This window comes from Sesamum indicum, linkage group LG7, assembly GCF_000512975.1.
Source record: "Sesamum indicum cultivar Zhongzhi No. 13 linkage group LG7, S_indicum_v1.0, whole genome shotgun sequence".
Lineage (NCBI taxonomy): Eukaryota > Viridiplantae > Streptophyta > Magnoliopsida > Lamiales > Pedaliaceae > Sesamum > Sesamum indicum.
In genome coordinates this window covers 3,536,762-3,563,257 of record NC_026151.1, presented here as the reverse complement: position 1 = coordinate 3,563,257, position 26,496 = coordinate 3,536,762, and the positions used below count along the sequence as shown (strand labels likewise).

Below are 26,496 nucleotides of genomic sequence, written 5' to 3'. Positions count from 1 at the left end.
TGTAATGTAGATCCTTGATTATATATGAATTTTGGGATTACATAATTCAAATATGAAATTATTTTATCAAATTATTAGACATATACTTTAAAAAATTAATTATATATTTAGCAGTGTGATTCGAGGTTTGACAGTCTTTTAATGTTTTAAATTAAAATCAAATCAATAGTAAAATGCGATTTTATTTTAAATTTAAAAATAAATAAAAGAAAGTAATCTGATTCGGACAATTTATAAATTTTTTCTTCATCGCCCCTAGTGCAAATTGAGCGGTATAAGAGTAACAGATAATGCATAGTTGATTATGGAGGAAGGAAGAAGCCACAGGCCCATGCAATTTTTATTATTCTTTTCCCTTCCCTTTTCGCCTCTTACTGAACAAAAGATAGCCTAAAACATGAAAATATTAGATCAGATTCGTCCTGCATATGTTGATAGGCAAATTCCAGAAATTTGGTCTGCAAGGACATCATCTGCAACAGGAATCAGACATGTCGAACCAATCAACATACATGCACTCAGCATAACCCAGAAAATAGTGAGAACCGCAAGAAGACACATGATAAGATTAATTCACTTTGTGCTACGAAGATGTCCGAAAGACATATGATTCAGCACAACACATCATAGTTTAACTATACACGTATATATACGAGACCCGAACTTTCTACATACTTCTTGGAGACGCAAATATAATTAATTACTGAAAGAGTCCGAGGCCAATGATGATTTCTATATACACGAGCCGTCCCACGTTGAACCTGAAAGCAAAAGCGTAGAGAGATTCAACATCGTCATTATGGGTTCCAGAGGTTATAGGACGACAGAAATTGCTGAAACCATGGGTGATACTTACAGGAGAGATGGCGTGACTTTGATGTGTTATGCCCAGTTCCTCTTGGACCGAAGTTGAGTGAGCTTGTCTCTCCACAATGCTGCAGCACAAGTACAGTCATAATGTGCACAGAGAGTTTAGGACTAAGAACCAGATGACATGGAACAACTAACTATCTTGATGTTATGTACTGAGTTTTCAAAACAAGATGTTTTTACATAAACGCCAGTAATAAGGAAGGTCATCGTGTTTTAAATAACTGTGTTTGCAATTTACACAGTGGATGTTACTAACTCTACCGATGTCATCCTGTTCCTTTAGGGTGTGATTGTTATGTAGGAATGAAGTGGGAATGGAATGAGCATTCCCAAGTCCATTCCTATACCTTTGATTGGTAGGCTTTAAGTGTGGGAAATACCCATTCCCATGGAATTCGTATTCCCTTGGATAATGGATTTGTCATTCCCTCCCTCCAATATGGTATCAGTAATTCCCAACATATTGCGAATCAAAGTTCTCTCTCTCTCTCTCTCTCTCTCTCTCTCTTTCCTTGTATTAGTTTAATATTTAGTTTTAACTGATATTAGATTTAAATAATTTTTGTATCCGAGTATTGAAAAATAATTATGTATGCATGGTAAGAAAAAAATAACCACTTTGATATTTAATTATTTTTATTAATTCCAAAAAAATCTTTAGCTGGGTACTAAATAAATAATGGTAAATGCACTGGATACATTAGTTTATTTGATTAATTCGATCGAATTAATTTTTTTTATCTTGGCAGAAAAATATTATCTATATGTTTAATTAGTCAATAAATTATTTATTATGTAAATAAATAATTTATATAAATACATATTTTTAATAAAATATGATATGTTCTATAAATTGTTTATAACCTCCTGTAAGTAATTTTTAAGAGACATTGTTATACAATTGTACTCTACATTTTCAAAAAAATATGAATAACTAATTCTTTTAAAAAAAATTACTATAGAGAAATTGTGTCATAAAAATAATTTTATTTCATTACTAATCATTATTTTCCAATTATCAATTATGTTAATGGAATTGACTAAGGAACTAAGGAATGAATGATAAATTTAATGAGTATACTAATCATAGGAATGCTATTCAATGCGATTCATTTCCCTTTTTTATTCTATTTCTCAATCCATTTCATTCCCATTTAATTCCTTTCCTACATACCAATCATGCCCTTAGATGAATATATAAAAGAGATGCATAGTAGTTCTACAGGTCTTGGCAACTCGTCAAAGGTGTAGAGAACGTAGTGCAGGATTGGTCTCTACGAAGATTTCGACATAACGGGTGATAAGGTCAATGTCACAGAAACTGATATCAAAATACCTGCATCCCTGTAGCGTTCTTCAACGGCAGCAATTAGCATATTTCGCACTAGAATGAATTCTTTTGTTTCAATGCATGGCTGCCCAGTTGGTCTGCATCAATGACAACAGAGGTTATGACCATCCCGTCTGGTAATTACCTCATAGACTATAAAATGCATACAGATGCATGTTTTTGTTAATAAGCAGAAAAATAGTTGCATCACATCACTTGATTCACCAGTGGCCAGGGAAAGAATTTAAGACCAAAAGTGAATATTCTTTTTTTCCCTTTTACAAATTTTCAACATATTCTTGTTATAAACCAAAATCAATCAACTTCCCCCTATGATCAACTATAGGTTGTCCACACAATGCAAGCAATAATTCTCCCCAGGCAACCAGATCCATTTTTCAGCATATCTAAAAGATGTACATTCTTGAAGCATGACGTCATAAGTCTAGTCCCAAAAGCATAAATACAATAACAGTCACTTAAACATTGTACCTGTCCAGTTCAGTGAACAATAGGCCGTCTGATGAGGAGCTCTGTACCGACACCTTTTCGGATTCGATAACCTTCATGCCATCACTATATGCCAGGAATTTGTTCACTTGTATTGGCACCTGCAGGCAACATGGTACAGCATAAATTATACAATGTTGTCTATATATCTTAGTATGTAAACTTTTATCCTCCATATATGGGAAAGCGAGGGTCACAGCAACTGTAATTAGTGTATCATTACCTTGCATCTTACTGCAATGTTAATGGCATCCGAGGGTCGAAGATCAAATCTTATGCTCTCTGCTTCATTATCCAACTTAAACCAGCCCAGACATTTTATCAGTAAAAAAGTTATTAAGCAAGACTGCTAAGAATCAGCATTTTATTCAACATACCCTTGTGAGGTGTAATTCAGCAAAATATGCCTCGTGTACCCTCTTGGTCACCCGTACAAGTTTCACCTGGAAAAGGACGAGCAAAGAAATTCAAAGTATGAACTTAAATAACTTGGTGTGGGGAAGAGAATGACTCATATATATCTTAAACTCACTGTATATCCCATCTTCTCAATCATATCCTTCACTACATGGTACATGGTTGGTCTAGCCTGAATGGCATGCAAAGAATTAGCTTCACCGAGAAGTCAATTTAGACTAATTTTTTTGGTTCTAAGTTTGGTAGCTTAAGCAGATGCAAAAGGGGTGCACATACAATTTGGACGTTGCGTACAGCTGCCATGAGCAACACACTTGGCATCTCCACTGCAATAAAAAGCCAGAGGAACAAAGAATAAAGATTCTAAAGACTCAAACCAACTTTGAATCACTAGAAAATAGGGTAATGTTATGGACATACAAACAATTATCGGGAGAAGTAGCCCAGTTCCATCTTCCATCTTCAACACGATTGCAGGATGTGGAGCATAGTCTGGCAGATGACCTCCCTGTGGGTTATTATGGGCACATCTCAAATATCTACCATCTCTCATCTTGATCATGAAACCTTCCGGCCCACTTCTCACTTCAACTAAACAATTAAACACACACCATGACTTGGATTTCTCAAGTGTAGAATGGTAATGAGCTATGAGGTAAGTTCACATAAAAAGATCTCACATTTTTTTCTTACAACAAGAATTATTTTCTCTTATGTCAGGACAAAGTAAGACTAGACAAACAGATAATAAAGATAGAACAATAGGAATTACTATAGCCACGCATTAGAACCACTTTATACTTCATCTACAAGCATTTCATATTTGCTGAATCTATCAGTACTCTCTCATCATCCACATACTATGTCATAAAACCAAGATAGCCTGCAAATTTGCAATGAATAACATAGAGATAATAATTTCCAATGCAAATCAGAGGAAAACTAGTTACCAGCTTCAAGCACACTTGAATTTACGTAATCCGCGTCATTCTCACTGAAATTTCCTGCCATGCTACCATTACCATTTGAGGACGAACTGAAGCTACTCCGAATTGTTCTGCATTTCCTCAAATGTGGTCGGTAACCCACGTTAGTCCTGCCACTGTTGAGCCCCTTGAGCCCCCAGAATCCACTTCTAATGAATTTAGCTTTCAGCAGGGGCGAATTCACCGGCACAGTGTACAGTCCAGTTTGTTTTGCACGGACCACAGGGCAAACGACCGGGCCTTGTAGCGAAGCCATCTCAAATGCTTCAAAATGCATGAGAAAATTAATCAATAAAAGTCATGGCCTATAGTGCATACACAAATATCACAAGAGGAAGTCAAATTGAATTCAAGAATCTATCATCTTTTAATTATGCAAACATATGCTGACTGTCAAGAATTTGAAATTCAGATAGTAGGATTAGTTCCAAAAACCTCATCTCGTGAAACTAATCATTTTTATCCTGAAGTCAGCATTGTGTAATATTACAACATCCTTCACTGAGGTAATGATCATTCCATTACATCCATATTATAGGAAGAAATAAAGCAACAACCTTTGACTTTGATATTCATAAGGGAAGGCATAATCTCATCATACCAACCTAATTAGCCCAATCCCAGTAACCACTAACACACTCGTACCATTCATGAAGTGAAAAGGGAGAAAAAAAAAGAATTCAGCTTAATCGGTTCTCAGTTCAGCAAGTGATGATGCTCGTCCTCATACCACAAACTCTCCAAAAACGAAAAAAGACCCAAAATCCTCTCAGTTTCCCGATTCACCATGGCTCTCATTTCCCTTAAATCATTACCTAAAGAATGATCATACAAGATAAAAATTACAACAAGAATGATTCTTTTATCATGTACACAAGAACCACACCTGAACACAAAACCCGCCGATCTTCCTAAAAAACCTCCAAGAATCAAGAGCAGAATCAACCCACCAAAACCAGCAGCTTAACACCAATTCCTAAAGCTAGAAATTTCGCAATCCCAGGCGACAATATTCAAGAAAACGATGATCTGGGGCAATACAGTAGAGGGATAAGCAGAGGAATCAAGAAAGAGGACACGATGAAGAGTGGGGAAAACCAATTACAGATATTTATTAATAACAATAATGACCGACAAGAGAGGACTGGATAAAGCAAACAAGAAACGGTGGTGTGAGTGAGAGAGAGTGTGGAAGAAGATAAGAGATTCTTGGGAGAGCCCAAAAGCAAAAAGTACACTGGCTGCGAGTGTTGGCCATTAAGATATTATTATACTATTACTATCTCTACAATGTAAGTTTGTTCGACAGACTATTCAGAGCATGAGATTAAGACTTGACGGATAGAATGAAATTTCTTCTCGTACTCTTTCGTGCATGTCTAAAGACGGATGTGGCCTTTTGCATATGAGAGTTGAGAGTTTCTGTCGACGCCTCTCGTTTTGGATAAATATCATTAGGGAGGTTGAAATTGAAAGAACTTGTAAATATCTCCGTCGAGATATTTTTTGAGTACCCTTTTCTGTTTTCTTTGGTATTGACTCTTTCTTTATGAGAAGAAACAAGACTTGTTCAATTCATTAAGTTTGTTAGTTTTAATGCAAGATTGTTTTTCTTGTATTTCATGTGCAATTTAGATGCAGATCTTTTTATTTTAGGTGGCTCAATTTATTTATTAGTATTTTCACTATCAAATAGATGAGTTTATTTTTGCTCGTTTATGGTCTTTCTATCGTGATTTTGAAAAAATTCAAACGGGAAAGGATTTTTCTTTCTTATGTATTCAATCAATATTGCTATGTTCGGAAGATGTAATAATTTGTAGATTAATTTTATTAGGAGTGGATTCTGAATAGTTTAAGAAGCTATAGAATGAAATAAAAAAAATTGAAAGTTGTCGTATTATAATTATTGATAGGGAGTGAATGGTGAGTTCACCAATACAAATATGCATTTTATAAACTCAAGTGATAAATAATCCATCAAGAGAATTTAAACAAAAATTTGAGACTGTAAAAATAAAATCACATTTACATAGTAAAAAATACAACTCCTTCACATACTTGTTTCTATGTTTAACATTTTGAGCTCAAGAAATACATGGTGTATGGTTTGGATTTGAGCTCAGCAGTGCATGAGCCCTTTACCCCATGTCCCAACCATGAAAGGTATATGCAAGATTGGAAGTATTGATCCATCTACTTTTAGATATTTCATTGTGGGGGTGGGGGTTCATTTGCAGACATGCCAAAAAAATGATTCAGTAGGGCGTTTGTGACATTTCCACTGTCAAGAATGAAATGGCGTCAGCCCAGAGCCACCGCCGGCGCCCGACTGATATAAAAAATACACAGATGAGCTCCACGTGTGTTTATCTATTACCAAGACAATATAGATAAGGAGAGCTTCACTCGCAAATACGTGAAAGTTGAGGTCCTCGTTCGCAAAATTCTATGTTCACTGAGGTGCAGGAATCTTTATCTTGATCGGTAGCTGTATTCTACACATTTATGCGGTCTGCCAAAGTATTAAATTGATAGGATATATATATATATATATTGAACTTTGCACCTGTTGTTGAATACTTCTCACTGTACTGGTTAATTATCAATAGACAATCAAAATTATACTTTGATCCCATAAAATAAGAAAATTGCACTTTAATCCTGCATTTGTGGAGTTAATGTTTTTAATCTCATAAAATTAAAAAATATTTTAAATATAATCTCAATGCTTAACAAATTTGATTCCACAAGATCAGCACATAAAACCATATCCGCAATATTTTTATTCTTGTAGGAAAAAAAATGTTAACCTCAAAAATTACGAATCAAAAAACCGAAAATATAATTTCCCCAATAGATAACCAGGGAGTAATTACTCAAGAGATTTGGGAGCAACAAAATAAAGCCCGATTTTAGTCCAGATACAAAATTTAGATATCAAGTCCAATTAGCAGTGCAAGTAGAACAAACAACATAGGTTCTCCTTCTTTGCTGAAAGAGAGGCAACGCTACATCTGGTTCACAATGTCAAGTCCAGTTACACCTTAAATCTAGTACAAATTAGGTATGCTGTTCAAAGAATACAATTAGTCAACTTTAGCATTCTTCAACTAACAACAAACACATCTCCATAGGTAATATGAAGGAGTAGATACCGGCAGGCGAATCAGGCATGGGAACCTACAATTGCCAAGTGTTTGATGAATCAAATTGAATCACATAGACAAATACATGATTGAGCAATGGCCGAAAGGAATAAACGTTCTGACATTCAGCTGCTCCAATGGTGTGATCAGGGAAAACCAGAAGTTAGCCATGAGGCTGTCCCTTCTGTTGTGGCACTTCTATCATTCACTTAGTTTGCAATTGCGTATGTATGGGTGGTCGTATTTTATGTACTTTGTCCAATATGGCTTGTACTTTGTCATTGCCAACTCCAGCCAGGGCTTCATGTTCCCATTGTAATGTATAACAGCTGCATTCTCAATTTCTGACCGATCAATGCTTGGATTGTAACCCAAACCCAGCACATGCCATGACTTTTCAAGTGGATGCGTAAGCCCATAAAAGGTAATGAGACCTGGAGGTAATGTCCCGAGCTTCCACAGGACCCTGTCTTCATTCTAATAACACCACCCAAAAGAAAAGAAATAAAGGAAACTTTAATATTTTTTCCAGCTGCATTATGCTGTAATCTTTAGTTTTTTTTCCAAGAAAAAAAGATAACGTGAGCAACTTCTTCATGATGACAGTCGGAACAAGAAACATACAAATGGAGAACTAGCATTTGGAAATGAAAACATACCATGTTCTGCCATTTGTGGTATATCCCAGTAATATCCTTCTTCTTCCACTCTTTGAGATCGAAAATGTTCATACCATATGCCCAACCACAAGCGTTTGGATCAAAGTTTTTGGCAATATGTGGATTGGAAAAGTTTAGGTATTTATCAAACCGATGGAAGCTCTCGCCGCAGGTTTCAACTGCACCATTTACTTTATCGTGGAGATCTACGGACCACAACCCAGTCAAGTCTTTCTGAACGACAATGTCGTCGTCAAGGAAAAGAATTTTATCCAACTTTGGGTAAACCTGTGGGAGATAAAATCTTAGATGGTTAAGCATTGAAAGATACTTTGGGTTCCTGTATTTCAGGTTAGAAGAACCAGCAGAAAGTGTCGTAGGATGAGCAGCCTTGAAATAGTATTCTTTCATAGCAGCAGACTCCAACTGACGTAGAACAGGACAATAGGATGAGTTGAGCCACTTGAATTCATCAACATTTTCAACATGGATTGTAGCTTTCCCAGGAGGGTTCAGGAGAAACCACATATTCATTGCGCCAAAGTTCAACTTATCAGTAACAAGATGGAAAACATGTTTCTCAGGGTCCTGCAAGTCATATCATGTACGTGTTCAGCAACAAAAGTATCACATGGAAAGTCCTACATTGCATAAGTGGCTCAATCTGAAATGGATATACATGCCTCTAATGATGGTTATTAATAAAATGATAAGAATACAATAAAAAACTCAATACAATGTATGAGCACATGCAGCATTTGCGTAATGGTGTATATGTGTGCATTGGAAATATCTATTTCAGAATGCCAAAATCTAAGGATCATATTTCTATGTATCTGAGGGAAGCCTATACCAATCTCTTATCATATGCAATCATCTACATATAGAAAATCAGTAATCATATCATTGAGGATCAGAATCATGGATTATATGACCCCATCTGGGTGTGGATGTATGGGTGTTTGCACACATGTACATTTTTATGTGTAGTGTGGCTGCTTCAAAACATGTATGTATGTAAACAAAGTGAGTAAAGATCACAATTCAAGCCTATGAATATCTAGCCAACAAACCAAATAGGCAAAAGGTCACATATATAATCAGCAAAGTGCAAAAGCATGGACCAACATTATACGGGTACTAATGAACTTCACTTGAAAATGCATTGTAACAATTGACAGATTAAGAGGACAATGGTCCACATATATTTTGCAGTTTTGGTTAATGAATGCATTTTAGCATATCAGCACGAACAAATAGAAATCCATAACCTAGTTGCACAAATGGAAAAGACAGACCAAATAATTTCATACCTTGGCATTCATAATGGTTGAGTTGACAACTACTGAGGCAGCAAGAACATTATCAGAAAAGAGAGCATAGTGGTAAAGATTTGGATTTTCCAGATTCTCACTCCGAGGGAACTTTCTTTTCTCTAGTGGAAGGAGGTAGTAGTCTATTGTTAAGCGCATGGCCAAACAGTGAAGCCCATTGGGAATTGTCTTTGCAGCCAGCTGGCTAAGAAATGTGCTCTGCTTTTTCAGACTCCTGACTTGCTCATCTGCGGATTGCAGCATGGCTCTTAGCTTCCCCGTGACCAGGTTGCAGTCATACAGTTGCTCTTTAGCTTTAGACAGAACTTGACCCATCAATTTAATCTTTTCAGGTGCACTGTCATAGATATGTTCCATGTTTTAACAGTCTACTTGTAGAACGAGTTAGAAATCAGCAGATTCACAAGGATTATTCATACACCCATTACCTGTGATGTAAATCAGTGTCGGTAGTTGCCTCTCCTAATGAACGCTGGCTTTCTTTCAGTCGGTTCTGTAACTCATTGACCAAATCAAGCTTGTTTTTCATCTTTGCAAGACTCACATACACCCTTGCCATTATCATTTGATCTCGTATCAAGCGTACGGTTGAATCAGAATTTTCATTCTCATTTTCTTTCCTCCAAATACTATACTTCCCCAAAACTGCAGAGTCAACTGATTTAGAGTGTTCAATCGCTGCATTCTCAAGCTTTACAGTCACTTCATCATCTTGCTTTACCAAATCAGCAGCACGTTTTTCGCGTCTTTTTTCTCTCAACCGCTGCAGAGTAATTGTGTTAGTAAATGCTATAGCTCAAACGGATCCAAGGAATTCATGAGTAGAACATGACATTTGCAGATAGAAATTACAAAGTTTAAAGGACGGTAGTTTTTCTAGTAAAAAGATCAGGCAAGACTCTCATCACAAAAAATATCCAATAGTACTACAACCACAATGCATCAATGAGATTATAGTGGAATGATCCTGGTACTTACCCTTCTAGCCACTTTAGCTGGTGGCTCAAGAAATACAGAACGATCCTCTGCCAAAAAATGAATATACTCGTCAAAACATTTATATTCAAATGTACAAAATCAATAACGCAACTAAAGAATTTCCAGAAGGACATTACCATTTGAAGTATATTCCTCCTTGATTCCAGATGTTTCTTGCTTTGTCTTAGAGGCTACTTCAGCAGGCTTAAAATTACCAAAAGAGAAACAAAAGATTCAGGAAGTTTCATGTGATAATGCAGCTTTTTACTGACAGAAGGTGACATTAGATACATTCTTATACCCATGCTGACCTCAGCAGAAGCGTTGTTATCAGCAGCAGTTTCATGCCCAACAGATTTCCAAGATGCAGACAAATTATTTTTCCGGAAAAAATCAATGCTTAAAGGCCCCAAATCATCTGTACTGGCATTAATGACATCAATTACCTAAAGGAATACTCAAATTAGTCAAAACCTGCAAATAACAACTACAAAAGCATATTACTATCATTTCAGCATGTGCTCGTAAATTGAAATCTTACCTCCTTAGACAATATAGGTTTAAGATGTTGTAAGGCCAACCTCTCTCTCCAATTCAGATCCTGTATCAAGCAGTAGATTCTTATAATGCTGTATCACACATCAAAAACAATAGTCCAAATGAGTTATGTAATTGAGAGGCATACCTGTCTGCTAGAAGCAAATGACAATTCATTTTGACCTGCAGAAATAGAAGTTCAAAAGTTTTATATCAAAGTGAGGATCAAATACAACCATGCAGGCATAGACATGTAACAGAAAGTGCGGAGACACTTGGTGTATTGCCTAGTACCAGAAGAGAAACAGAGGAAAAGAGAACTCAAATGCCTAAAAAGATCAAATTACACGAAGAAGTCCTTATTGGATAGTTTGTTTTCACTTAAGAAGTGAACTCAACACAAATGCCGACAGCGATGTTCTAATCAATCGTTTGCCAATTGTATAATAGGATTAAATTACCATTTCCTTATTCTTTGTTTAAAAGGGTGTCTAATTTGATCTGTCATTCGTCCTAAAATCCATCATCCTATTCCTCCAAAATTCATCTTGAAGATTTCAAGTGGGTTGGCTCATGTTAGCATAACTGTGATTGAAACAAAACTACTATCCTGTTTTTCTACTCAATCCAAAGTTTGGATGCATCAACCAACCAAAATGCAAACAAAACAATTTCTCCCTAATACGGGTTTAGTTTCATTGACTGTTGAAGGGCCATTTTCCACTTTCATCTCCAATAAGAATACAACAATTGGAGTATGTCTATAGAGACCATGTGGGGCGTACACATCACTGCTTTAAACCCATAAACAGTGAACCCACTGAAAATGGAAGTAGCCATCCACCGAACATATAAGCTCTTTTTTCACTTATTTCTATTCTACTGCAGTACATCTACTCATTATAGAGGGATGGGATCCCAGACATTAATAAACCGACCTAGATATGAAACTTCCCCAGATTTCATCACCCCTCAGTCGTCAACTAATCTTACAAATTCAGCTCTAAAAAACCACTTCTAAAATTCTTAGAAAAACCCAACTCTACAGTTACAATCTGTCGACTTGGTTCCTAACTACACCAAATCGCCGTCAGTTACAATTAATTGACAACTATTTCAGTTGGATCACATTACATCATTCACCGCTAGTGCTTGGTTCTCCCATAAACCAAAGTCAAAACCTAAAATCTCAAATCCCAACTGAAAAGCACCCGAAAGTAAATAAGCCAAAAAAAAAAAAAAATGACTTTTAACTTTAAAAGTCAATTTTGAGAGAAACTGACCCAAGAAAGCAGCGGTAAAGAGACCGCGGGCGACGAATAAAAAGGAGAAAGCGATGAACGAGAAGAAGAAGAGCAGGAGAGCAATGTGGACGCGAGATCCAATGGCTTTACTCCTCCGAGGGCCGGCGGCAGGTGATAATCCCCTCTTAATGGCCATGCCCTGTCATAGACCTACAAAGAATTCACAAGTTGAAGCGATGAATCATACATACATTGATAGAATGGAAATGGTGACTTACGGAGAGAGTAGTGAAGGAGATCTTGGATTATGACTCAAGCCAGTTGCTGTTGATTAAAGCTCATAATTGAGTGGGACTGTGAAAATGCGGAATTATTATTAATGTTTTTCTTGTTTGGGATACAGAAAAAGCGGATTTATACACACAGAATACACTTACGAGCGCCTATCTACGGTACGTGGATCTAGTGTGTTCTTGCGCGAGAGAGATATTGGGGGAAATTGGATTGAGAGAAATGATTAGGATTAAGAGAGAGAGAGGGATCTGGAAAATCGGGTTCGGAATTCACTCGGTCGGTCGAACCCATTGTGATTTCTTGATTTGGTTAATACGGCGTCGTTGGAATTAAAACTGGAGTGATGCAGTCAACTATCTATTACTCTGGAAAGAAAAGAAAAGAAAAGAAAAGAAAAATGAAGTTGGTATATACTCCACTCCAAGAACACAGTAATTACAAATATAGTTAAGCAGCTAATACAGAGGTTAACATTATCATCATCAATAACTCACTAGATTTCTGATGATGGGGAAGAGGCAGTTTATCCAATGCAATAGCAATGGATTAGTGAGTTTGGAGGCTGATTCATAATCACAACCACATTTTCAAATTAGCACCCACCTACGTCCAATGATTACCAAACCCACGCCTTCTTGCCTTAATAATTTATTTAACATAATCATTTACCAAAGTGGCGCTGAGATTAATGAAGTCGGTATAACTAACACATCACACCTTGGAATGAGAGTTGAGAAGAGCAAACTACTTGACAGTTATGAGAAAATGAAAAATATTATGAAATAATCTATACTATATAAAAACAAAAAAAAAGTGAAAAATTATTTATTATATACACATAGAATCGATGAACCACAATGACTAGTATTAAAAAAAGGACCATAATTATGAAAAACACCAAAAGAATGCTCTTCTTTAATAACATAGTATAGTTAGATACTGATTCCAGCCCTCTTTCAACAGCATGAGACTACTAATGATACGGCAGAATTTTCCTTTTTCAATCACCATATAGCAACTTAGCAACTCTAGGAGACGGAAGATATATTTAGGAAAGACGAGGCAACTCCCATATAAATTACCACCGGATGCAGTACAACTAGGGAATAAAAACACACCAAATCATACCCAGGAGGAGCTACTCCCAACAATCATTAGCATACAGAAGTGGACTTTTTTGTAGATGTCGCCCCTTGGTTGAGGATCATATTACAAAAATGGCATGGTTAAACTCACTACATGTATGCAATGAATCAAACGAGGATAAGAGCAGCATCTGTTACTGGGTAAGAATTGCGACATCCAAGTAATCACCTATCTGCAAATGCAAGGGAACGAGTCAAAACGCGATTCACCACAGTAATAATTATGCAGCATAGGTGTGAGTAAAACATGGATACCTGAAAGCTAAGGTCACCCAAGGCTTTGCTTCCACTGTCAGGCCTCCTCCCATTCGGGTAAGAAAAGGTTCTCCCCACCTTCAAAAGACATTGGAGGATCAGCAAGATCAGAATATCATACAATTGCTTTTGCATCTGTCTGAAGTCCAGGCTAATACTTTGGCCCAAACACGATGTGACATCTAACAGAAAGATATAACCGGATTCCAGATGCCAACATACAATTATACAAACATGAAAACAAATATGCATATGTACAAGTGCATGTAGCTACAGGGCAGGCTCACCTCTCTGACCACAAAACGACCACGTTTATCAGGATACACGAAAGCAAAGGACAGGATAGCATCTCTTCTTCTCGCTTCTGGAGCTACCTCTTTAACCTGAAAAACAAACAAAACCATCGATAAGAACATATAAAAATGTAGAGGATGAATGTTTAAGCAGCAGCTTTAATTAATCATAACAACTTAATTAACATGTGGCAGCCAGTAGAATTTGCTACAAGAGCTAATCAAACAAGAATTTTCCCATAAAAACAAACGTGTTTGACAGCTCAGAAACTAACAACTTGCTGCTGGATGTAATGAACTACTGTTATTCAGCAAAATGGTTAGAGACGGAGAGCTTAGTGACAGTCACCAAGAAGCTGATCATAGTACATTGGATCCCAAGTAGCTGCCTATAAGAAACTAAACTCTTAGTGTCATCTATAGCTCCTTTCCCTGCCCCGCGCCGCAAAGAGGAACTAGAGAAACAGTGCAAGTACATATGCATGCAACATAGAGAAGTAAAGGGGGAAGAAATGAAATAAAGAGGATAACCAAGCAACTCTTTGTACCAGATCAGTTAATTCACGCAAAGTTGCATCCATCCATGTATAAATTTGGACCTCATCTTTCGGTTCCTTCCCTCTCACTGCAAAATCTTCATCGGAATGATGGCCTCCAACCTGTCAAAAGATTCAAAGAAATCAAAGCTTAATATGTTCATGAAAATCATATAACTGTTTCTCAAAAATGGAAGACATACCTTGGTGAAAACGCGGAGCAACAATGGACAGGTCTGTGAAACAATGAGCAAGAAATCGAGAGAACACAAAGATAAGTATTATACAATCAATAAGAGCAATGCACGAGCATAATATTGTTTCAAAAAGTTGAAAGCAAAAAGTAGATGTTCCCCATGACTTCTCAAAGACCACACTCAAAACATTAAGGGCCTACCAAATCTATGTATTCATAGTAAAAACAGAAAATCATTTTTTTAAAAAGAGAAATATATCTACATAATGTAGGATGTCAACCATCTCAACCAATAATTTACTTACGAGATCATTAATTGACAACTTTGTCCTTCTTAAGTTGGTAGCTAGTAAGACTTCACACAAAAAGGTATCATCTTGTCCTTCAGTTCACAACTAATGAGAACTTCTGCACAATAAAAACTTACTATATACACCCATGTAAAAGAATAAAAAGACCGTCTGCTAGTTATTCCTGTCACACCATTGGAAAAAGTCAGCACGCTTACTCCAGGTACACCCAAAGCACTGCAACTAGTTAATGCTTCTGCTGGTTGGATTAGTTATCATAAACTGCCTCCATTATTGGCTTGGTACCAAGATGTAGAATCCATGTTGACCTACCATTTCAGTGGGCTACTAGGACTTGGTCTCTATATTGGGCTGGAAATCAAGTACATGTCTCTTTACTAACAGAATAAATCATCAAAAGAGGCAGTCCTTTAACCTTTAAACTAAGAACTTGCCTCAGTTCATTGCAGATCCTTCCTATCACAAACAAATAAGGCAATTGTTATCCTTCGCAAAATCCCACTCTTCTTTTGCTCAGTGCAATGTATTACTCAGAGCTGCAAGTGATAGACCAAGAACACCTCGTCTGTTGCTTCCAGTGATTAAATACAGCCTGAATATCCAACTTTAAGTCATGCTTTTAGAATCCATATCTTAACCCCGACAGCAAACTTGCCCCAAGTTTACAATTATGGCAATCGCTAAGGAGCAACTTCAATTAATTCAATATCTCAATCAGAAATGTACAACAACTAACATTCTTTCTTGGTCATGAAAATTACATATAAAATTTCAGACGCATTTGCAAGTAGACAAACATATTGTCTAAACCCTAAACCCTAACACGCGGAAGTCTGAACGGTCCTAAACAGGTATATCTGACACATTGACAATTTGTGCTAAAAGAACAGAAATGGAGAACCAATCAACAGTTCACCTTAACACCCCAGATAGACTAATAACGACACAAAGACACGACAGAATCAAATAACATATATAAAAGAGAGAGCGCGAGAGAGAGGGAGGGAGAGAACCTTCTCGCGGTCAACAGGTTCAAGGCGAGGGGCGGCGGGCTTGGCCGGGGGAGGCGGTGGCGGACCCCTTCCAGGCGGAGGCATTTGTCTTCCTGGTCTTCTCTGCCCTTCAGCCATCACACAGTCTGTGTTTGTCTTCAACTCTGCTCGCAGTTAAGTTGTCATTCATTTGATCGCGACGAAGCCCATTTTGAGAAAGGCCTTCGCATTTGGGTCTGGGCCACAGGACGGCCCACTATAGTTGGACCTGTCCATATGTGATATGGACCTACTCGCCTCTCACTATTTTAACAAAATTACTTTCTAGGAGTTCAAAAACCTAGGCCACAACCATTAACATGTTCGCAATAATTTTTACTTTTATAATATGAATAAATTATTAAAAAAATCAGAAATTAAAAATTAATAAAAGCTTGTATAAATTACATATCTCAAGGCCTTCACTCATCGTAACGTGCTTTTTCAAAAACACACATGTGAAATTTTGGTTAAAACGGATAATAATTCACATCTCACTTTAGTATTATATGTGGAACGAGGGCATCTGTCTGTCTCAAGTCCATCGACTAAAAGATTAATGATGCTGACGAGTAATCCCACATCAATAGCAATCTAAAAGTTTGTGCGGTCTATAAATTTTAAAGCCTTTTCTCCTTATCAAAGTGCATTTTTAAGGACACACATTACTTGGCTTTACGTCATGAAGTACTAATTGCATCATATACCACAATGAATGAAGGCATGTGCATGCCCCAAACCCCTCACATAGGGGTTGATAATATTGCACATAATCTCTTTTAAAAAATAAACTCATGAGACTCAATCAAAATAAACAAAACTTTGCGCTACGGGACATCCATCACATCGCATGCCCACGAGGAGGTGTCATCTGTTGCTTTTAGGATTTGGGGGCTTGATGGTTCTACCCTACAATGCACGGGCACTCTAAAAAATCAAATGGGTGCAGCGTTGGACATTTCATATTGTAGCTAGGTTGATTATTCTAGGAAACCAAGGTCATGTTTTATAAAACTTTATTACTTCACATTCTCATTGTCAAAAAAAAAAAAAGAAAATTGATTTCACAATTTAAAATAATATAGAATTAAAAAAGAAATTTTGAAAATAAAAGCAAACTATCTTCCTCTCATCATAGGATTCTCCTTGTGTCTCTGATGACACATCTGGAGGTCAACTGCAGTTCTGTTCTATCTTGTACTTCCTTGTAAATTTAATACAGAGGTTTTAGTACAAATCAAATCCCTATGTGCCCACTCTATCAAATTAGGCTTTTTTAAAAATCAACAAATAAAGACGATCAGTATAACAATTCTCTTTAGACATAATCACAATAATCCTCATTGTTGTGAGATGTCTGACTTAACCATAGTTATCACTACAACTCTACAACATAATCAAGTTATAAATCTACCAGAATCAGCAGATTCATGTTTCCATCGGATTCGATTATGTAACTTGTTCTATGAGAACGTACTTAATCTGCCATGTCCGTAGTCTGATACCATAAAATTAACAGATGAGAAAACCTAAAACGACTTTCTAATTTAGTACTGGAAGACGTAGTACAGAAGCTGTTGAAAGTAGGCCAATTTATATTTTATACATTGGTAGGAAATCAATAGATTGTGAGATGTGGTCTTAATGTGGAAATCGGAAAGCATGTGACTTTGCATTTTAATGCATTCAATTCAGTTCAATGTAGTTTTAGTTGTTCAAGATGTGTGTTATGTTCCAGAGATGGGGAGAAAAGAATTAAATAGGGAAGGAGGAGGAAGCAGACGACAGATCTCAATGAATTTTCTGTCCCAAAATATCTTACTACCGAATACCATTTGACAAAAACATTAGCATCCTCAATCTGTGGACTGTAGGAGGAATCTCTTGCACCTATAATTGTGTTATTCTTGCATCATCAATCCATCCAAGACCATGATATTCGGACACAGCCTCTCCAATCCCTACACTTCAGTTGACAAATTCACAGGCCGTTGCATCAGTCCATCCAAGATGTCTGGATACATTGGGAATCACATGATTGATGTATAGATCCACATAAGCAATGTTATTTTGATTCAACTCGAGCATTGTTAAGAACTTAACGCAAGAATTTCATAGTTCAGCAGTTCTACCTGGCTACATAAACATCAAATATATACATATCATGCCATTGTCAAACTTGTATGTAGGATTCCGTTGCATGAGAAAATTAAAACTGTGCAGCTTTCTAGTAAAAGAACAAATGTAGTTAGCCTAAATAGATGTAGTCTTCTAGTGAAAACATTGATGTTAGAAGAACAGAGATGTTAGTCTTCCTAAGACTGAAACAAGGAAAACGTACTCCTGAGGCCCTGTTCATACACCGACCAAAGCCATAGATGACTGACTGGAGGAAGTGCTGAGGTAAAAGTAGCAACTTCCTCAACTTCAACCGGACTTGTTCAACTCCTGTTAGGTTTGTGTTCCATCAAAGAGGTTCCTTCTGCAATGCTATCCACGTACTGCTTTACACGTTTATGATTTGTCTCAAATACAAATGCCAATCCCCTCACCTGAAATTTCCAAAGTTTGCATTAATCTGTGGAGTGTGGACAGTACAACCATAATGTTCCTTTTCTTTTTTCTTTCCTTTTTTTTTAGTTTTTGGGGTGGGGGGGTTTCATTCCCAATATTCCAGATAGAACAATGCACCTCATAAGACGAAAAACTATATAACATAAGCGAAATTCTTATATAGTACCTCTATAAGACAGCCTGACGTAAGGCTTAGCCTCTGTCCAGTTCCTACTTCTTTGCCATTGACATAAATTGAGCTTTTTCCCAGGTTCTTCAAATGGAACATTCCATACATGTCCATCTTGATAATAGCCTAACAAGGACAAGAAAACATAGAGTTAAGCATATAGGCTGCTCTGCAGTAAATCAATTTTAATCTTGAATGGCAGACACATTTGTAACAGTCTATCAAGCTATGAAAATTATCTACGAACAAAATGATGAAGATAAAATTAACCAAAAATGCAGGTTTCACCAATTTAAATTCTAACCAATCGAAATGCAATGTTTCTTGGAACCAAATGAATGTTTTGAATTTTAAAGACTAATTTGATGATAACAAATGCAAACAACCCAATCGCAATAAGCCCTTGGAACCTTCTTCCTCCCTCACGTGACCATGACAAAGTTGTGGAGAGCATTTGACGTGGTCCTTGCTGCTGAAGGCTATATATGGATAGCCCAACAGCAAAAAGTTCAAATGCTAACAAATAATCTACTCGCAATCATAACTATAAGCTAGGAGTTAAGTTACCTGTCGTCGAGAAATTTTACCACCATGTTTTTCTCTTCCCAAGTCAATGTCGACTTTTAAATCTTCAGTTGCCCTGCCTAGTAAAACCTGAAAACCATAATAATTTATTTTAAAAACGACATTCAGCAGAAATCATATGCAGAGTATCTCCAGGTCCTCCAGACTTATATTATCAAATAATAAAAGCAATCGTATTGACTGCACATGACATTAATGGCATCTAACATGATCAATCATATCATAAACAGTAGAAAATACGATTTGGACGATTTCTCTGAGTTGCCAAGTATGTGTCAATTAAATCTGCAGAATTTTATGTTTGCAAGAATATGGGGAATATATGGAGAATAATTGCTCAAGTTGACTTGAGCTTGCACAAACTTGGCTTAGCTATTAACAAGCCTCATTCAAGCTCTCTCGTAGAACTGTATAAATTACCTGAGCCAAGTTTTTCTCAATAATATTAAAGTTAACTGCAAGCTCTAATCTTCAGACAATACATACCCCCTTCTGCTATGAGTTACAACTGAAGGAGATGGCCTAGATTAATATATCACAGGAAGTTTGAAAGAAATCAATGTTCAGTTATTTAATTTAAGTTGCTCATATGGCTTTTGAGGGTGGCTACACCTCGATTTTATTAATACAAATTTTAAGTTAAATTTTCTTCAGTTAACAGCAACCTTGAGAATACCCAGGTAGACTTGAATATGAGATACTAAAGGACATCAAGCAGATAAGATAGGAATCTCTTCAATTTGATGGAAAAATTCTGAATGAACTTAAACCTTCAACAAGCATCACTCGTGTATATTTGGGTGGGGGGTAGGGAGTGGGGGGTGAGGTGGCAATATGGCAGTAACATACCTCAGGTTTCTTTATAAAATGTTTCGAGCAGCGGCCACATAGAACAGCAAGTGCACCTTGAGCAGCAATGGCTCTTTGCGTGCAAGCATGAGCTGACTGCTCCAGCCTTATGATTGTTCTCTTAGTTTCTTCATGTTGATATCTCTGGACTGCAATATTTTTATTATAGCAGTGTAAGAATCATAATTCTAGAAAAGGCTCTACACCACCGATGGAAATAACTGTTGCTTTAAGTACTAGGAGAACACCATTTGCGGAGACAAGTTGTTCCACCTAAAATTAAGAAATTGCTAATGTTGACAGATGGCAAAGGGGGGAAAGGCAATGGTGCAATATAAGCAACATTAATGAGTAAATACTATAGAAATCAGTTTTCTATAAGCAACCTAGAATGAAGCCATTCCAGATGAACTACTAGACACTGTTACACCGTCCTACAAGTCAAATCAACCTAAGAATTGGCATTCAATCCAGAAACTACAAATATTATCAAATTAGAGTATAGGCGAGGCACTATGTTGTAATCTCCGATCAGCAGCAGTTTCTAGCATACAAGTTTCAAATAGCAAACGTTCAGCATAATTAAGAAAACAGAGGACTACCTTCTGGATTGGTGTACAAATCAAATTCATCTGGACTCAAATCCATATCTAGGATCTGCAAGAAGTGGTCAAACAGAGGTGAAATTAATGCAAGTAAAGCTCAAAAGCACCGATATTATGAAGATTTCAGCTTCTTTTACCATTGCTTCAACATCAGAAAAACAAGGCACGTCAAAATCATCCTCAGACCACAGCTCTTCCTGGTCTGATGGCAGAGATGTCTCAATTGGCTTCGGCACAGGTGTGTTTAGGCAACTCCTGTCAATATTTGATGATCCATTGTTTGGAATTTCTGCTTTGGCATCATAGCCATTTCTAATGCCAGTAGCACTCTTTTGAAAAGCTTGAAGAATGTCCGGACCATGGAGATGCTTATCTAGGCTAGCACCTATAGATTTGTTATCAAGATTCTTTCCGCGCTCCATCTCCGTGACACCTCCCTTAAGACCTCCACCAATGAAATTGTTTGCACTTGTATTTGCTGAAGTGATGTGATTTGAGCATTCACTATTTCTAACATTTCTGAGTGCTGCTTGCTGGATACTACTTTTAGGCAACTCAAATTTAACTCCATGATCTCCAATTGGATATTTTAAACCCATATTTGACAGCTGTGATGATCCTATCAGACGAGAAGGCACACATGGATCTTTTTGGCTGTTTTTCATGGTAGGAGGTCCTCCATTTGGTTTTCTAGTACTTGAGAAATCCTTAACTGATGAGGACACAAGGTAACTTGGGTCGTGCAAACCCCAGTGGGACCCCCCTGAGGAATTAGACGGTGAAGGAAATCTAAAAGGAAGAAAAACATCATCATTGCTAGGTATTTCTGGGTCCTCGGTATTTAACGTGCAACAAATGACTCCATTACGATATTCAGGACCAAAACCTTTCACAGCTGACACAGAAGATGCTACTTGAACTTCAGGAACTTTATGCTGATAACAAACATGAGAACACTTGTCATCTACCTCCGCAGGATGTCCACCACTTATTCCAACAAAATGTCCATCGGTAGCTACAGCAGCCTCACCTAAACCAACATTAGGCAACTCACTCTGATTGGGAGAATCCAACAAAAGTGAACTCAAACCATCAAAATAGGACTTGTCTATAGTTTCCTTTCCATCAGTATCCACGAAAAGTAGCTCGTCCTCATTCGTAAAGTCAAACAAAGTATTAGACAATTCTGCAAAATAGTCTTCTGTGCTAGGAGTCATATCAATCATGCTATCACAAGAGAGTGAAGTTTTCAAGTTGGAGTTCGAGCGGGTGCCACTATATCTTAATGCTTCTGTCTCATTTGCATCACCAACCTGGGGAATTATAAATGTTTCTTCTGCATTTTGGTCTTTCTCTCCAAGTTCAATGGGCAGATGTGTGGCAGAAATATCTGCGGAAGTACTCCAAATTGGCATTTGAGGCAGAGGAGATGAACACCCAAATGTATGGAAGGGCGGACCTCCAAATTCTGAACATGCATTACCTTCATTCTCTAAACCCTCAGCATCAAACAAATTACAGAGAGGCAATTCTTTTGACTGGCCAAATCCAGGAACCTCATTTTGTTCCCTAGTGAGAGAAATGTCCTCTTCATAAGGATAAGAAAGGTTGTGAGACACACTTTTCCCATCGAGGTGAAGATCTTGGCCATGATTTTGACCAGTGTTGAAAGAGGGTGTAACACCATCACCAGTGGACTCGGCAGCACGAGGCCCAAATTCAGAAAAGGGGCGATGCCTGATGTTAAAGTCTGCGCCTTGAATTCCCAAATTATTTGAAACTAGATTACCAATTCCGCAATCTGCAGATGAGAGTTCATTACCATCTCCAAAATTAGAATTACTAGGCCCAGAAAGAAGATTAATACCCATCATGTCAAATGGTTCGTTACAAATTCTTTTCCGCATAGAATAATAACATTTCCGGATACTTTCAGCTCTTCTCTTCCCTGAACTGCATGTTATCTCTTTTACACTTTCTGATTTATTAGGTCTTGATTGATTCGTGAACGCAAAACGCTCAACCTCAATCATGTGAGCTGAGGCCTCTTCAGAAACAACTGGATCATAGAGAAGTGAATACCAGCGATCTTGCAGTTCCTGAACACTGTATCTCCGAGAAAATTGCACGGCACCTTTAGCAAGAGATTCCAATGAAGCACCAGCCTACAGCAAAGAAAAAAATGAACTTCAGGTTAAGATTCTTGTACGGAGGTATTCCCATAACCATGTTTGGGCCATGAAAGGACAAAGTAGAACATGATTAACAAAGTGAGAAGTAACAAACAATCTCTTCAGAATACATCAGTTTAAGCAGTGCAAAACAAAAAATGGAGGTAGTCCTTGCGAACCAAATTTGACTCATTTGAAAATCTTTTCAAAGAAACTGTAAACTACTTGACAACATTCACACTCCTCAGATGGTAAGCATTAAAAGGATTATACAAATTATTCTGTGATCCAAAGCAAACAGTAAATATAACCGTACCTCATAAAACCAATAATTGGAAGTATATTGAGCAACAGTCATTGCAAAAGTTTTCTGCATTTATTGTGACAAGCAACTATTAGAGCATTGCTGGCATGGTTTTTGATCCTTGAGTGCAGTTAAGTATTTATTGATACTGGAGTCATGCAATTAGCAAAGCAGTCAAGGTTCTGGAACAAGCACGCCATTTGTATTTATCTTTTCAGTTTTGGTCATAGGTTCTCTTGCATTCTGAAGTTAGGTTAGATTGATGAAATTTAGTATCAATAACCCATTTTATGGAATTCAAAAGAAGACGCACTGTTTGTTGTATATGACATGAGACGCTTCAACATATCATTCAGCAGTGATTGACCACAGCCATCCCCCTAGTTGGTATATACGCGAAACTATGTCCAATTTTAGGGCTTCTCAACTTAACAATGGCCCATTTGAAATTCTAGCCAATTGCAATTCATGCCTCCTATCCTGGAAATCTATATTAATCGGGATTTCAAGCATCCATTCTAATAATTAGCGACCTTCCAACTTGGCAGATGACAGAACAGTACATAGTAATGCATTAAAACACACTAAACAACATTCACGTGATCATACACGTGGCCATTAACATGACGGATACAGTAAATCCATAACTGGAAATGCAATTATGCAACGAAAGACTTCCTGTCATTGTGTTACGTTTCAGGACACCATGCATTTGCCAACTAACTTCACCGCCCTTCACTTCATCATGATGTCAATCCCATTCCCTTTCAACATTTTGAAAAATCTCCGGTCATAAATTTTGTACTTCAGACATTCACAAACACAGAATTTGCAGAAACCTGATGAGCAAAAAAATCACACACGGACCTTGAACTTCTAATACCCCCATGCAACAACAGAAAATCAAAGCTTCGCCACGCGAACCCCATGTAAGAATAAAAAATTAAAGCTGTCAAACCACAAAATTAACAACCAAAACACTTCATACAAGTATAACACCTAAAATCAAATACCATAAACGCTCATTGACTATAAAGGAAATTCACAAGAACGGAACTCCCTTCCAACTACAGAAAACAAGAACCCCGTTTCCCTCACTTCCCTCCCAAACGAACTCAAATTTAATTCAAAACCCAACACGGGCTGTCAATAATTGAACCCAGAAAGAAAAGCAACAGCCCGCCATTGGGGGCAAATTAAACCGAAAAAAAAAACACAAAACTTGCTCAAGAAAGTGGGGGGAAAATCAGCAGAAAAAGGAACAAAAACAAGAAAGGTGGTCCAATGAGTTGTACCTCAACGGCGTTTTTAAGCAAAACGTCGTCTTCAGGAATCCAATGAGGAGGCGGAGCCATAGCTCCCATTGTGTGTTCTGCAACTCTTCTTGTTCTTGTTTTGCGCCGCTTTCAGTTTCTTCTTTAATTTCTAGTACATATATATATTTTATACTTTCTCTCTCTAGAATGTGGGGGAGTGAGAGACATGGGGTCGGACACATACAAACCTTAATTCCAATTTATATTTGGAAAAGGACTTGGCCGGTTCGGTGTGGGGGCGCCACACCAGAACACCACCACGTTTTCTTTTCTTTTATTTATTATATATTTCATTTTTCCCCAACTTTAAGGAAAAAAAAGAATTCAAGAAACGTGGAGCAATTGATTTCATAAATTCCCTACTTTGTACATATAATTATATTATAAATTTTAATCATTAAATCAAAATTATATATTAATTGGATTCGAACTGATATTTTAATTATATGATTATTGTATTTTTGGGCCAAGAATAAATTTCTGAAATGTAATTGGCTGCAAAGGAAAAATATGTTTCAGTTAACTATGTTGACTTTTGCATATTTAGTATACTTGTTGTTCAAGAAATACACACTTGTTTCAAGTCTAAAGATGATTGACTTCTATTTGAGAAAAATTGTGATACCTATTCCCACTCTATGCTTGATTTTAAATAAAAATACATAAAACAAATATTGACTAGTATTACTTTATTTTCAAAATAAAATTAAGAATTTAATATTACAGGTCGTACAAGACAGAAAATTATAAGAACCACACCAAGAAGACCTCAACTATCATATTTTGATGCCTGAGTCAGTAAGATAGTGAGTACATAGCATGAAGGTTGGTATTTATAGATTTTCGTAGTTATGTATTTTTCATGTAAACCACTAATTTAAGACTGATCGCATGGTTATCGTGAATCTATATATACTGAAATATGGATCCAATTGGGATTGGATCAGAACAACTAAAACGAAAAAGGGTAGAAATCTTGACTTGTTTCGTAATGAATGGAAAGCGGTGGGGGCTTTTCATCAATTCACGACCTTTAAGTGATACCCCAATATCAGAATCAGATACGAACTATTATGTGATAGTTAAAAAAATAGATTTTTTTTATTATGATTAGTAGTTAATTAGTGGTTCCATATATATTATTATTATTTGTATTGCAAATTATTCTTAGAGAAAAAAAATATTTTATCATAAATCAAAGTTTGTCCGAAATTTTGGAGTTTAGAAGATTTTTAAAAATGGGATTTCTTGTTATATGCATCCATTGTAAATATATAAAAGAATATGAATCATATAATTAATTATTAGTGTGAAATAAATATTAACTATATGATATATTTTTCCCATATATTTAAACATGTGTGCATGTGTGGAATTAATTAAAGAAAGTTTTTTATTAGTCACTTTTTGATGTGGAATTTATGTACTTTTGATTTGACTATTGAATTGTGGAATCATGTGGAGGGAGGGGGGTTTTACTGCCTGGAATTCCACTTCCAAAATTAGAAAATCTAATCACAGCTGGAGATGGTTGCATCACTGTCGGATCACGGATGTGGGATCCACTAGCTCATCAGGAAAAAAAGACTAGAATACCCTTGGAAGATCATGTTTATGACCTTACTCATATGAGGTCCGTCTCATTTTGTTCGGGTTTAAATTTATTGGTTTTATATCATATATCGTTCACAACCCTAATTTATGGACTGTACTCGTTTGGTTTATCTTATATGATTGATTCAAGTGAATTTAAATTATAAATTCACAACTCTCATATAAATGATATAATTCTTGCTTTTATTACACTTTTTTAATTTTTAAATCGATCCTACTGTTTTAACGACT

General features: G+C 36.7%; 4 protein-coding genes across 8 annotated transcripts; all 4 read right to left on the bottom strand.

Moving 5' to 3' along the window:
* LOC105166111 (bifunctional nuclease 2) lies at window positions 308-5,389 on the bottom strand. 2 transcript variants are annotated; one of them, XR_848141.2, is made up of 12 exons: window positions 5,003-5,389; window positions 4,081-4,380; window positions 3,551-3,721; window positions 3,407-3,456; window positions 3,246-3,302; window positions 3,091-3,156; window positions 2,937-3,011; window positions 2,696-2,814; window positions 2,210-2,301; window positions 857-935; window positions 676-761; window positions 308-473 (listed from the first exon to the last, which is right to left on the bottom strand). XR_848141.2 is itself a non-coding variant. In XM_011085345.2 (11 exons), the coding sequence occupies exons 2-10, from the start codon at window positions 4,370-4,372 to the stop codon at window positions 883-885; spliced, it is 975 nt and encodes a 324-aa protein (XP_011083647.1). In that variant the 5' UTR covers window positions 4,373-4,380; window positions 5,003-5,389; the 3' UTR covers window positions 495-761; window positions 857-882. The 2 variants fall into 2 exon arrangements, 1 of the variants encoding a protein (XP_011083647.1); XM_011085345.2 differs by lacking the exon at window positions 308-473 and having other exon boundaries at window positions 495-761.
* Window positions 7,030-12,647, bottom strand: LOC105166110 (polygalacturonate 4-alpha-galacturonosyltransferase). Of its 2 annotated transcripts, XM_011085344.2 has the most exons (12): window positions 12,455-12,647; window positions 12,296-12,371; window positions 12,057-12,227; window positions 10,922-10,956; window positions 10,778-10,837; window positions 10,548-10,682; window positions 10,374-10,440; window positions 10,237-10,283; window positions 9,687-10,021; window positions 9,238-9,595; window positions 7,925-8,512; window positions 7,467-7,742 (listed from the first exon to the last, which is right to left on the bottom strand). In XM_011085344.2, exons 3-12 carry the CDS (start codon window positions 12,211-12,213, stop codon window positions 7,467-7,469), a joined length of 2,058 nt encoding a protein of 685 aa, XP_011083646.1. In that variant the 5' UTR covers window positions 12,214-12,227; window positions 12,296-12,371; window positions 12,455-12,647. The 2 variants fall into 2 exon arrangements, with proteins under 2 accessions (XP_011083645.1, XP_011083646.1); XM_011085343.2 differs by having other exon boundaries at window positions 7,030-7,742; window positions 12,296-12,643.
* Window positions 13,322-16,211, bottom strand: LOC105166109 (histone deacetylase complex subunit SAP18). Its single transcript, XM_011085342.2, has 6 exons — window positions 16,061-16,211; window positions 14,744-14,776; window positions 14,553-14,663; window positions 13,999-14,094; window positions 13,712-13,789; window positions 13,322-13,629 (listed from the first exon to the last, which is right to left on the bottom strand). The coding sequence occupies exons 1-6, from the start codon at window positions 16,175-16,177 to the stop codon at window positions 13,591-13,593; spliced, it is 474 nt and encodes a 157-aa protein (XP_011083644.1). The 5' UTR covers window positions 16,178-16,211; the 3' UTR covers window positions 13,322-13,590.
* On the bottom strand, window positions 18,220-24,784 carry LOC105166108. 3 transcript variants are annotated; one of them, XM_020695481.1, is made up of 8 exons: window positions 24,631-24,725; window positions 23,984-24,099; window positions 20,998-23,025; window positions 20,858-20,912; window positions 20,256-20,404; window positions 19,389-19,475; window positions 18,819-18,947; window positions 18,220-18,630 (listed from the first exon to the last, which is right to left on the bottom strand). In XM_020695481.1, exons 3-8 carry the CDS (start codon window positions 22,891-22,893, stop codon window positions 18,520-18,522), a joined length of 2,427 nt encoding a protein of 808 aa, XP_020551140.1. In that variant the 5' UTR covers window positions 22,894-23,025; window positions 23,984-24,099; window positions 24,631-24,725; the 3' UTR covers window positions 18,220-18,519. The 3 variants fall into 3 exon arrangements, with proteins under 3 accessions (XP_020551140.1, XP_011083641.1, XP_011083642.1); XM_011085339.2 differs by lacking the exon at window positions 23,984-24,099 and having other exon boundaries at window positions 24,631-24,784; XM_011085340.2 differs by lacking the exons at window positions 23,984-24,099; window positions 24,631-24,725 and adding an exon at window positions 23,348-23,449.